The following is a 13,308-nucleotide window of genomic DNA, read 5'->3' on the forward strand; positions in this document are numbered from 1 at the left end:
CGCATTTAATCACATTCAACATTTAGGAGGCTATCATGAATCAAACCTTTTAAACGTTTTCATCGAGGTCTACAGATATACCTGAACATGGAGAAACAGTCATGTCAAAACGATCCGTCTTGAAATTACAGAATCATTATCTAACGAGATTTCTATGTTGATATTAGCCCTATACAAGGCAAATGTTTCAAGCCGCCTTCACCCTTCTATTATATACAAAGTGAAAAATGTCAAATACTAAAAAATGGGAGGTCAAGTGGACAAAGTGTAATTCTTAAACATGAGTAATAATCTTGAAATAGGCACGATAAAATATATCCACGATGCATAACGGGCTTACAAGTGGTTAGTTCACTTTAGATCGCCGTCAGCATAATTATCTTTGCAGTTGTAAAACAATTTCATATGTGTATTGTAGAATAGTACAAATGGTGAGAGAGAAAGAAACGAGGGACTGTACTAGTCTAAAAAAGTCTACAAAGACGAATGTCTTCGCTAGACGGAACTGATTATCAGTTAAATGATTGTTGTGGTGTGACGTGCGTTCCTCTGCTACAGGACTGATCACATACGTGAACGTGTGGAGCGTGAAGCTGTACGTGCGTGTGCAGAACATCTTCACTGTGGCCAAGCTCGTCGCGTGCTGCGTTGTCGTCTTGGGAGGCCTCTACGAGCTTTGCATCGGTAAGTATCAGGTGTCCTTGCACCGAAACCGCTTTTTATAGTTTATTTATTTCAACAAAACGGCTGCTATAAATGTAGAGGAAAACTGAAAGAAAGCTTTCACTTGCTTTCGTGTTCCTACATCATACAGTTCAAAGACAGCGTCTGACCACATTTAAAGGATAAGACACTACAGGAAAATATTTTTAGACAATAATATCTCTAACCTGTAAGTGGCCTCAGGCAAAATCCAGTACTGTGACTGTTAGTGCGGATACTCATTGACATCTCAAAATTCATTTAAGATACTGTCCACTTTACTTCCACAATTTATTGGAAACAATCAAGCGATGTAGCTGGTAAAGCAAACAGCACCAAGTGGCTTCCCTCCATGCACAACTGACACACACTGCACCATGGGCGTACCCAGCGAGGGGCAAGAGGGGCAGGCTAGAAGATATTCGCAGTTTTTCACTAGTATACTGTTTTATTTAACAAGAAATGCTGCATGTTTTCTCGGATTGTACAGGTGCATTCTTGTATTTAAAATGTTTATTAAAAGCAGTTTTTCACTGGTTTACTGTTTTATTTAATAAGAAGTGCTGTATGTTGTCTCGAGTCCTTGTCTCCTGAGACTAGTATGACCTGCCACCCCCAGTTCAGATCCTGGGTACGCCCTTACACTGCTCACTACATGATACGTGTGTGACTGCAAAAACTCCTTCCTTTAATCATCCGGTAATATCACTTACGTTGCCAGCTTAACAATATTGACATGTATCACCACAGACATTGGTATCCAGTAGAATAATTATCTTCACAGGCACTACTGATATATCTCCATGGACATAAAATAAATAAACATGCACAATAAACTAAATTTTAGAACGTAATTATATATGTGTGGTGCCTGTTCTTTCAGGCATATCCGAAAGAACAGACACTGTTTGTATGATACAGCAGCCACATATACAGACTGAACAAGAGTTTTCAGACCTCAGGTGTGTATGGGCATTGCATTAAATGCAACGGCGACATGTGAAGATTTGTACTGGACCGGGACTCTGACCCGGATGCTCTAAAACGGTCGCCTTAACATTCGAGCACACCTCCTGTCCATCACAGATATAAATATGTGCATATGTACGCCTTTAGGGCGAAGTTACATCTTCTGTGCAAATGCTCTCTCATCCGAACACTTGTGAGACTCGGCTGAATAGCTGTGATGAGATAGAAGATAAGGGACGGAGGAAACTATATCTGCTGTGTGCAATGTGTGAGAATTTGGACTGGATCGATGGCGTTATCGGATGGCCGAGACGGTTACGGCAACTGCTCTAGAGAAATGGAGTATCTGGTTTCGAGCCTCAGTTTGGCACAGATTTCCACTTGTCACCATTGCATTTAATGCAGTGCCCTCATACAGCTGAGATCTTAAAATTTCTCTTTAAATTATAGTGGCAGCTGCCATAGACTAATTTCTACTAACAGAGATCGAGACATTATAGAGAATATTGCGTAGTGAGAGAAGTGTGAGTATGAGTACCATCCTGTTGGAAGAGTGCATCTCCTCGACACAGTAGGAACAAAGGCAAAGTCTTGGTCGATATTTTGGATGTATCCTGCACAGTTCATAGTTCTCCTGACAAACACCAGAGATTTAGTCATTATATTCTGTGGCCACAATGCAATGACCACCTTAGTTAGACCTTTATAGTGCCTCGCAGAATCTGCATTACTCCAGTGTCTCTCCCCCCCCCCCCCCCACCTCCTGATGTCTTCCGCTGGTTTGATTGATGCAGCCCAAAAAGATTTCATCTCCTCTGCTAACCTCTTCATCACAGAGTAACACCTGAATAACAGTTACATGACGTTCTCAGTTATTTGTTGGATTTATTCCAGTTTCTACTCTCTTTTTCTCCACCCCCCTCTCTCTCCCCTCTCCCGCCCCTATCTCTCTCCCTCCCCCCTCTCCCTCCCACCTCTATCTCCCCCCCCTCTCTCTCCACCCCTCTCCCTCTCCTTCTCCTTCTATCTCTCTTTCTCCCCCCTCTCTCTCCCCTCCCTCCCCCTCCCTCCCAATCTCTCTCCACCTCTCTCTCCCTCCCCCCTCTCTCTCGCATTCCCCCCTCTCTCTCGCATTCCCCCCCTCTCTCTCATTCCCCTACCTCTCTCTCATTCCCCCCTCTCTCTCCCCTTACCCCCCTCTCTCTCCCCTTACCCCCCTCTCTCTCCTTACCGCCCTCTCTATCTCTCTCCTTCCCCGCTCTCTCTCTCCTTCCCCGCTCTCTCTCTCCTTCCCCGCTCTCTCTCTCCTTCCCCGCTCTCTCTCTCCTTCCCCGCTCTCTCTCCCCTTATCCCCCCTCTCTCTCCTTACCCCCCCTCTTTCTCCTTGCCCCCCTCTCTCCTTGCCCCCCTCTCTCCTTGCCCCCCCTCTCTCTCTCCTTGCCCCCCCTCTCTCTCTCCTTGCCCCCCTCTCTCTCTCCTTGCCACCCTCTCTCTCCCCTTGCCACCCTCTCTCTCCCCTTGCCACCCCTCTCCCCTTGCCCCCCCCTCTCCCCTTGCCCCCCTCTCTCCCCTTGCCCCCCTCTCTCCCCTTGCCCCCTCTCTCCCCTTGCCCCCCTCTCTACCCTTGCCCCCTCTCTCCCCTAGCCCCCTCTCTCCCCTAGCCCCCTCTCTCCCCTTGCCCCCCTCTCTCCCCTTGCCCCCCTCTCTTCTTGCCACCTCTCTCCCCTTGCCCCCTCTCTCCCCTTGACCCCTCTCTCCCCTTGCCCCCTCTCTCCCCTTTCCCCCTCTCTCCCCTTTCCCCCTCTCTCTCCTTACCGCCCTCTCTCTCTCTCTCCTTCCCCGCTCTCTCTCTCCTTCCCCGCTCTCTCTCTCCTTCCCCGCTCTCTCTCTCCTTCCCCGCTCTCTCTCTCCTTCCCCGCTCTCTCTCCCTTTATCCACCCCTCTCTCTCCTTACCCCCCTCTTTCTCCTTGCCCCCCTCTCTCCTTGCCACCCTCTCTCCTTGCCCCCCCTCTCTCTCCTTGCCTCCCCTCTCTCTCTCCTTGCCCCCCCTCTCTCTCTCCTTGCCCCCCCTCTCTCTCTCCTTGCCCCCCCTCTCTCTCTCCTTGCCCCCCTCTCTCTCCTTGCCCCCTCTCTCTCCTTGCCCCCCCTCTCCCCTTGCCACCTCTCTCTTCTTGCCCCCCTCTCTCTCTCCTTGCCCCCCTCTCTCTCCTTGCCCCCCTCTCTCTCTCTCCTTGCCCCCCCTCTCTCTCTCTCCTTGCCCCCTCTCTCCCCTGGCCCCCCTCTCCCATGGCCCCCCTCTCCCCTGGCCCCCCTCTCCCCTTGCCCCCCTCTCTTCTTGCCCCCTCTCTCCCCTTGCCCCCCCTCTCCCCTTGCCTCCCTCTCTCCCCTTGCCCCCTCTCTCCCCTTGCCCCCTCTCTCCCCTTGCCCCCCTCTCTCCCCTTGCCCCCTCTTTCTCCTTGCCCCCCTCTCTCCTTGCCCCCCTCTCTCCTTGCCCCCCCTCTCTCTCCTTGCCTCCCCTCTCTCTCTCCTTGCCCCCCTCTCTCTCTCCTTGCCCCCCCTCTCTCTCCCCTTGCCCCCCCTCTCTCTCTCCTTGCCCCCCCTCTCTCTCTCCTTGCCCCCCCCTCTCTCTCTCCTTGCCCCCCCTCTCTCTCTCCTTGCCCCCCCTCTCTCTCTCCTTGCCCCCCCCTCTCTCTCTCCTTGCCCCCTCTCTCTCCTTGCCCCCTCTCTCTCCTTGCCCCCCTCTCTCCCCCCTTGCCCCCCTCTCTCCCCCCTTGCCCCCCTCTCTCCCTCTCCTTGCCCCCCTCTCTCTCTCCTTGCCTCCCCTCTCTCTCTCCTTGCCTCCCCTCTCTCTCTCCTTGCCCCCCTCTCTCTCCTTGCCCCCCTTCTCTCTCTCCTTGCCCCCCTCTCTCTCTCCTTGCCCCCTCTCTCTCCTTGCCCCCCCTCTCCCCTTGCCACCTCTCTCTTCTTGCCCCCCTCTCTCCCCTTGCCCCCCTCTCTTCTTGCCCCCTCTCTCCCCTTGCCCCCCCTCTCTCCCCTTGCCCCCCTCTCTCCCCTTGCCCCCTCTCTCTCCCCTTGCCCCCCTCTCTCCCCTTGCCCCCCTCTCTTCCCTTGCCCCCTCTCTCTCCCCTTGCCCCCTCTCTCTCCCCTTGCCCCCTATCTCTCTCCTTGCCCCCCCTCTCTCTCTCCTTGCCCCCCTCTCTATCTCTCCTTGCCCCCCTCTCTCTCTCCCCTTGCCCCCCTCTCTCTCTCCCCTTGCCCCCCTCTCTCTCTCCTTGCCCCCCTCTCTCTCTCCTTGCCCCCCTCTCTCTCTCGTTGCCCCCCTCTCTCTCCCTGCCCCCCCTCTCTCTCCTTGCCCCCCCTCTCTCCATCCCTCTCCCCCCACACACAGTTTTTTTCCATTTACAGTTCCCTCTATTGCCTTGAAAATTATACCATTTTCTTAACACATCTCCCACATCCTGTCCCTTTCTTTAGTTTTCCACATGTTCCTTTCCTCAGCAGTTCCTTAACATCTATTGCTTGTGCCTTTGTCCCACATCTGGTTATTAACTGATTTCACATGGCTAGTTTAAGGGGTGATCGGATGACCTTCCTGTTGTTTCCCCGGTTACCTCATAGGACAGAATGAGTGTATACCCACCCGTCTGCGTTTAGCGTTTTTTGAGTTAAAGTGAGCTGAAGTTTTCTAAATGTTTGTGAATGGTGTAACCAAGACGTGATGTGGCAAACAGTCTGAAAACCACATCCAGGCTGGCAAGCGCACACTCTCGTCATTACGCCGGGCGGATTCAATCCTGGACCAGCACATCTGCCCATCCCGAAAGCGGTGCTTTAACTTGCACGGCTATCCCAGCCTGTGTTTCCTATCTTACCAATTAAACAACATTTCAGCATCTAACCATAGCATCCAACTTACACGCTCAGTTCTCTTGTTTTCTGGTTTCGCCACAGTCCACAACTCCATGCCGTACAATGCTGTCCTTCATGTACATTCTCAGTCCATTCATCATCCATCATCATTCAGTGACACCACATCTTGAAAGCTTCGATTGACTGCTTTCACATGATTGCCTTAATTAAAGTGATCTGTTAGTTGCTGTAGAGATGTTAACCTACACGCCACCTTACAAGCTATGTGTAGGGTATTTCTCGCACCGCTTTCTGCCTTCCCTGTTCCATTAATGAATGGTGCATAGCAGGAACTTCTGTCACCAATCCTTGCCCTAATTTCTATGATTTTCCAGTCGCGGCCATTTTACAAGCTGCGTTTTGAAGGAATACGTCGCTCGATACATTGTGGAATGTAAAGAGTAAGCCTCTCAATGACGCACAATGCCTGCCGTATAGTGTCTGCCGCAGGAGTTCAATGAGGATCTCTGTGATGCTCTCGCAGTTACTAAATGAATCTGTGACGAAGAACACTGCTCTGCTCTCCTTGGCTGATGTTCTCTATCCTGTCTGTTGATCCAACCCAGTAAAAGATCCCAGTGCAACAATTGCTGTAAAGTTGTTATCGGATTTCAGTACTCTGATTTAGTTGTCATAATAGCCAGAAGAATTACTGGTGCTTTTCAGTGACCTAATGGTGTTGTAGATCTGTTGAACAGCTGAGTTGGTAAAACTATTGTATGATGGCTTAATTACTCCATCTAATGCAATGATCATGATAAAGAGATGGAGATTTGATTTCGTGAGAACACAACATGATGTTTTGTAACTGCATACAGTAAATTTGTGCACAGTCTGGTGGTAAAGAACTGTATGTAATAAATGAGTGATACAAAACTTTTCCACACTTTTAAATTACACCTGTGCAGTGTTGTGGAATACCATTAGTTCATTATGACAGACAGAGGGATCACTTGAGTATATTGTACACAATACTGCAAAATTATTTAGTTAGATAAAATGTACGACATGTTGACATACTCCTTCCTTGGTCAGTTTAAGGCACAAGCAACACAAGCTGACGATTATGGCACTAGGCTGAGAGGGGCGCCACAGTGGTAAGGTTTCTACATATGACATATCACAAGTACGAGTAGTAGGGGCTGCTTCGGGCGCCAAGCTGAGAGGGGCACCCAGTGCAAGATTTCTGTACAGTGTGTATCACAATCAGTAGTGAAAACTTCAACAAATGATGTGTATGAGGGGAAAAGGAAGGAGTAGGAGGGGGGCGTGGGGGCAAATGAGACGCTTGTGTGGAAAAATGTTCTAGAACTGGTTCTGGTGGCTGTCACTTTACTTCAGGTGAGGAGGTGCACACCTGGGCACAATCATGGTTTCATAGGCAGCTGCAAACATTTTTTCATGAAGACACTGACCGTCTTGTCTCACAGCTAGATAAATGTTATTAACAGTTATGGTGACTACTTTTGAAATGATAAATAGTTTACTTACCTCTTTACCACATGTCTCGTTTTCATTTGACTGCCCCTTATACATCATTGGGTGGAAGGGAACCACAGATAATGATTTTTGCTGATGTTGGTTATAAATCATGAAGTCAGTTATTTGCCTGTTGCGTGAATCATAATTGGTATCTCTCGCTATGATACTACAGCACATCGTCTGATCAGAAAGTGTAACATGCAGACCACTTAAGAGTTTTCTGACGTGAGTGTTTTTCAATGCAGTGTTTAATATGTACATGCACATATGCACACCACAAGCAGATATATGCACCCACACAATCATGTGATAGTAGCCAGATTAAGCAAATTCATGTTTTGAGGTCTGTAACATAAATAGCTAAGTGAATGTTCTCTTTCTGTTACAGGCAACACTCGCAATCTGAGCACTGGTTTTGAGGGTTCCAGCAACTCTGCACGAGACATCTCCCTCGCCTTCTACAGTGGGCTCTGGGCATTTGATGGATGGTCTGTATCTTGTAACTATCTTCACATACATCTTCGTTCAGAATTGATATTATTTTGTGTGTTGTCAGTAGGTATGATGCCACTCATAACTGAACTAAAACTTTTGTGTTTTCATTTTGCCTTTATCACATACCTACACACTGTCAGCATGGTTATCTGATTTGGCATTGTTAATGTTATAGGGCTGCCACATGACCTTCCAGTTGCCAACCCCCCCCCGCCCCTCCCTTTCCCTCCGCCTCCAGGGCCTCCTCCTGGGATGGAGTTAGTGTACTGTACCCCCAACTGTCTGCTTTTAGTGTCATATCCATGTGAAAGTGTGCTATGTTTTCTAAGTGTTTGCAAATCATGTAACCGACGCAGATATGTGTACCAGCCCAGTATGTCTGAAACTGCCTAATACAGACATCCAGGTTAGCTGGCACACAGACCCATGTCATCAATCTGCTGAATGGATTTGATCTGAGCTGGTCCACCTGTCCCAATCCAGACGCGGTGTTCTAACATGCACAGCTATAAAGGTGGGTCGCAACTGAATTGCAATATTCCCTTGATACACAGTTAATTGTAAGTATAAATTGCCACTGCAGTGCAGTATTATCTCACCTCTAGTTTTGGGAAACTGTTCAAATTTAGCATGAAATTGTACGAATCATCTGATTTTGAAATACACTTTCTTATAGTGTAAATCACTGCGTTACTGACATTCTTTTAATACTGTCACATCACAACCACAATAAATTCCAAATCCAAAAGCAGGATTGTCAATGAACTAGAACACTCACCAGTGAAAGCACTTTTGTGACAAGCACAAGCACATAGATGGCACTGAACTCATTGACCAAGAGTGCAGCAGTTTATACAGACATCGAATATTCCAGAATATATTAACATGACAAGCAAAAGAAATTTAGAAAAAACTTGGCAATGACAAATACAAAAAAAAAGAAACAAATAATTCTGGTAGTTGCATTTGAACTTGATACCCACAGTGCACCAGCCAGTGACGTTAACATCTGAGTCACGTAACATGCACCACAGCTCACTCTATTGATCCCTTTTCTGGAGAAACAGTGACCCACTGTTTCAGAAGTTCTTACTGGAGGTGACTGCAGCACCCTGAATCTAGATCTTGTCAGTGGTCCTCTAGACAGTAGCGCTGGTGTATCCTTGCATTCTGGTCGTGTTGTCACACACACCTCACTGTAATCAGCATCAAAGGTTGTACCACCCATGGAAGCTACGTGATCGTAGAGTGGGTCTTCAGTTTACTTGAATGTAAAGCCCCCCATTATCGGTCTGTGCCTCAGGACTAGTAGGGCTTCATATACAAGATATGGGCAATGTTTCTGCACCATTATCTTCTGCGTGAAGGGTCACAGTCCTTGCCTTTTGTATCTGACATCTGACAAGCAAGGAGAGTGTGAGACAGTCCAAAAGTGTTTCAGTAAGTTTACCAATAATCCCACTTTCTGCACAGGTGTCAAAATCAATACCAAGTCTCCAGGGCTGTATCTCACTAACTGGTGTTCAGCATTATAGCACTCTCGGTCTGTCTCCTGGACATCCAGGGTCCATTTTTAATCCAGCTGTCTTGCTTCTTTGGTCCTGGTGATGAGCTGTTTCATGTAGTCATCCTAAGCATCATCTTGATGAAATGGGAACAGTGTATCCATTGTCATATAGGCCTCACAAAAGTGGACCTGAGAGAAAGGTATGAAGCCTGTAGAGTCTTCCTTCGCTGTGCTGAATACACATCATGATGGGCAGTATTGTATCTCAGTCTCTCTGTTTGACATAAACATACATTGACAGCATAACTAACAATGTCTTATTAAAATGTTCCATGGGACTGTTCATCGGTGAACAGTAGGCAGTCGCCATTCAGTGGGTGCTGTTGCAATGTGAAATTACCTCTGATAAGATAAGAGGTCAGCACACAGCATGCTCCGTGCTTCAAAATGATGTCTTCTACAAGAAATTTTCAGATTTCCAGAGCTTCAACAGTCAGCACAATGTCGATGACAGTGTTGGGTTGGGGTTGTTGTGGGGAAGAAGACCAGACAGCGAGGTCATCGGTCTCATCGGATTAGGGAAGGACGGGGAAGGAAGTCGGCCGTGCCCTTTTGAAAGGAACCATCCCGGCATTTGCCTGGAGCGATTTAGGGAAATCACGGAAAACCTAAATCAGGATGGCCGGACGCGGGATTGAACCGTCGTCCTCCCGAATGCGAGTCCAGATGACAGTGTTATGGATGAGGTAGTCAGTGCAGCCTATTATCTGTAGATTCCCATTTATCGACTTCAGGAGTTGATTCTGATTCAGTGGAATGTCGCTGCTGCCGGTGGAATTGATTCCAGATGTTCTAGAGGTCATTGTGCCATGTGTCTCATTGCTGCCATTGCTTACAGTTGTTCACACAGTGTCCAATAACTTGTTAGAGACCTGGCTAGTGATACCTGCATCTTATTTTGTCTAGAGTCTTCACAAGTCCCAAATGACCACATGTTGGAGTGTCACAGAGAAACTTCAGGACAGTTGGTCATAGATGAGCTGGGATGGCTAACAACCATTTCTGCATCCATCAGATCATAGTTCCTCTTATACAACATTCTGTTGACCTGACATCCTTCGGGCTAATCAACTAGCATAAAGAATGATGGTCCACCACAACCATTTATTATTTGCCAAGTAAATGCTGTGAAAACTTGATGGACAAAACAACTGCAAGTCACTGTTCTGCAGATGTATTGTAAAGTAACTCATTCCAGACTTGGAGAGTACTTTGGAAGAGTCTTCCTGAGGTTGCACTATAACTGCACCTATACCATAACTGCTAATGTCAATGTGAAGTTCTGTCTCAGTATTTTTGCCATACAATGCTAGGACTAGAGATGATGATAGTGACTCATTAAGGACAAGAAAAGATCTTCCACACAACTTGTTCTTGGAAAATCTGGTATCTCCCTGTGATAGTTCCTGCAAGGGACATGCCTTGTTACAGAAGTGCTCTATGAATCACCAGTAGTACATATGCATTTCAAGAAAACTTTCCACATCATGAGTGTACCAAGGAGTCAGCAAACATGTACCTGCTCTTATTTTCTCCTGATCAGGACAAACTCCATAACCATTAACTGTGTGACCCAAGATATTAATTTCTTGGGCAACAAAGAGGCTCTTTTTCGAATTCAGATAATTATGAATGCAGTCCAACGCAGTTGTCAGGCGACTTAGACATTTTCCAAGTGTATTCGGAAAAAAAAAACAATAATTTCATTGAGATAATGAAGAGGTGCCATCCATTTCAGGTATCAAAGCAGGCTGTACATCATATGTTCGAAAGTGGCTGGAGCATTTCACAGTTGAAATGGGATAACTTTAATTCACAGAGGCCATCAGGAGTTATGAAAGCATTCTTTTCCAGTCAGCCTCAACAACATCAATTTACCAGCAGCCTGAACATGTGTTCATAGTTGAGAAATGCTTTACTTCTTTCAAGCAGCCTAAGATATCAATAATGTGGTGCAATGGATAAACATCTTTCTTCATGATTTTGTTCAGTTGTTGGTAGTTGATGTTAAAATGCCATGTGTTGTCCTTCTCCACAAGGACTGTAGGAGAGGACTAGGCACATTCTGAAGGTTCAGGTATGTCATCTGTGCAGCACCGTCTTCTCCTGCTGTCAAGTTGTGCGTTGTTCAAGTGGCGACACCCTATACATGTGCTGGCTAGTTGGTGGATGATCCCCAATGGTCATACAGCATTTTATCAATAGCCTCTTGATCTTTCTTTTCTCCATTTCAGATTAAAAACCATTCAAAAACTGCCTTTCTTTTCTCCATTTCAGATTAAAAACCATTCAAAAACTGCCGCATAATGGCTAACACTTGCTGACATTGATGCTTGCACAGGCCATATCCTATTGGCAGTTAGATTGTAACTTCTCCATTCCATTGTCTGTAGTGGTAACAGGGCAAGATTATTCACTGATGACACTGAGCAGCATGTCCTGGACTGACCTACCTGTTCCTATGCCCATTACTTTTAGGGATGATTTGTGGCTGCTCCTGACAATTAGTAATCCAAAAGTTCTCTTTGACCACCTGTAATGCTTATGATCATTGCTGGTAAGTAGGGTTATTTACTGAACCAGAGGAGCTTATTGCAATCAATAGAAACTTCACAGTTTAAGTGAGCATCTAGACTGATGACTCGAACTCACCTCAGTGATGAAGGCATGGTACCAATGTCTCAATGCTTAACTGTAAACAACCATGCAAAGCAATCTGCATTACATGTACTTCCTGGAATAGTTTCGTCAATTTAGAGCTCTAATCTTCCACAGTCTGACTGCTTTTGATGCCTGCAAAACAATAACATTATGGCTATATTCTACTGAAATGAAAAGCTTCAAAGGCCTGTGTTCTGTAATTGATAGTTATTCTTGCATTACATGCTCCTGTTGGTTGGATGCATTTCCAGTTTTTGATTTGCAGCAGTCACTTCTGTATCATGGAACATACTCTTCTTTAGCTCATGACGATAAGCATTTGACATTAGAGGAAAAGAAGCACCTGAGCAACTGGTGCCCAGACAAGAACCCTCAGGGGGCTCAGCATTTAATTGCTGGGTACGGGCTTGGTGACCCCAGGGACCCTGAGCTGGGCACTGGGAAGCGCCACCAGTCCTCAATAGCGTAAGCTCTGAGCATGCTTATACGACCACCGTAAGACACGATGGTGGAACATTGTACGGTACAGAGCCCGGGGATCTTGGCTTAAATGCCTGGGTCGTGAGGATGGTATAAACCTCTATAAAAAAAAAAAAAAAACCCTCAATCTCAAGGTGTGCTGCGCGCCGAGGAGATGCATGGCTGTTGAGGTAGAACAGTTGCTAGCGGGCGACCTCTGGGGAACCTGCCCCCCCCCCCCCCCGGTTGTATTAGGCTTACCCAGGCAAGCGGGGCTCTGTCTTGGTGGACATTCCTTCCCCTAGCTGCTCGTGGGACCACCATTAAAAGAAATATGAATAGTGCGCAAGCACGAGTCTCTAAGAAAGGAAGGTTCAATGCTTTAAAGTATGACCCCCAATCGTTCCCTTCCCTGCACACACCAGAGGAGGAATGGCGGTATAAATTACCTGGTGAGATGTATTCTCCTCGATTTCTGGTTTGCAGCCGAACAGATGGAGACTCATTTCTGACCACAAAGCCTCAGTTTTTTGGAAAATTTAGAGGACAAGTTTGGAGAAGTTGAGGGCAAGTCTAAAATGAGGTCTGGAGCAGTCCTCATACAGACAGCATCCCCAGCACAGTCACAGGCATTGCTTGCTTGTGACGAGCTCGGTGATGTTGCAGTCTCAATTACGCCTCATAAGAACATAAATATGGTTCAGGGACTTATTTTTCATCGTGACCTGTTGTTGCAGTCTGACGACGGGCTCCGTGCAAATCTGGAACGCCGCGGTGTCCACTTTGTACGATGTGTCTTCAGGGGACCTAAAGATAGTAGGGTCGCCACCGGCGCCTTCATCTTGGCCTTCGAGGGTGACACCCTGCCCGAGAAGGTCAAGGTGATGATATATCGATATGATGTTAAGCCTTACGTCCCTCCTCCCATGCGCTGCTTTAAGTGCTGGAGGTTTGGGCATATGTCATCGAGATGTGACTCAGCCTCATGGACCGAGGAAGACCTGGAAGCCCTACGGTCCTCAGGTGGTGGCTTTTTCAGCCACTGGCTGACATCTGGAGGGGC

The 13,308-nt window shown here is 47.2% G+C and overlaps 1 protein-coding gene across 2 annotated transcripts in view; it reads left to right on the forward strand.

Moving 5' to 3' along the window:
- The window catches only part of LOC126260063 (b(0,+)-type amino acid transporter 1-like), a 548,204-nt gene that overhangs the window by 405,557 nt on the left and 129,339 nt on the right, over positions 1 to 13,308 (forward strand). For both annotated transcript variants that reach the window (XM_049957257.1, XM_049957258.1), the window contains 2 exons: positions 559 to 684; positions 7,452 to 7,551. In XM_049957257.1, the coding sequence (XP_049813214.1) occupies positions 559 to 684; positions 7,452 to 7,551 (226 nt within the window). The remainder of the gene's footprint in view (positions 1 to 558; positions 685 to 7,451; positions 7,552 to 13,308) is intronic.

Source organism: Schistocerca nitens, chromosome 5 (assembly GCF_023898315.1).
Source record: "Schistocerca nitens isolate TAMUIC-IGC-003100 chromosome 5, iqSchNite1.1, whole genome shotgun sequence".
Taxonomy (NCBI): domain Eukaryota; kingdom Metazoa; phylum Arthropoda; class Insecta; order Orthoptera; family Acrididae; genus Schistocerca; species Schistocerca nitens.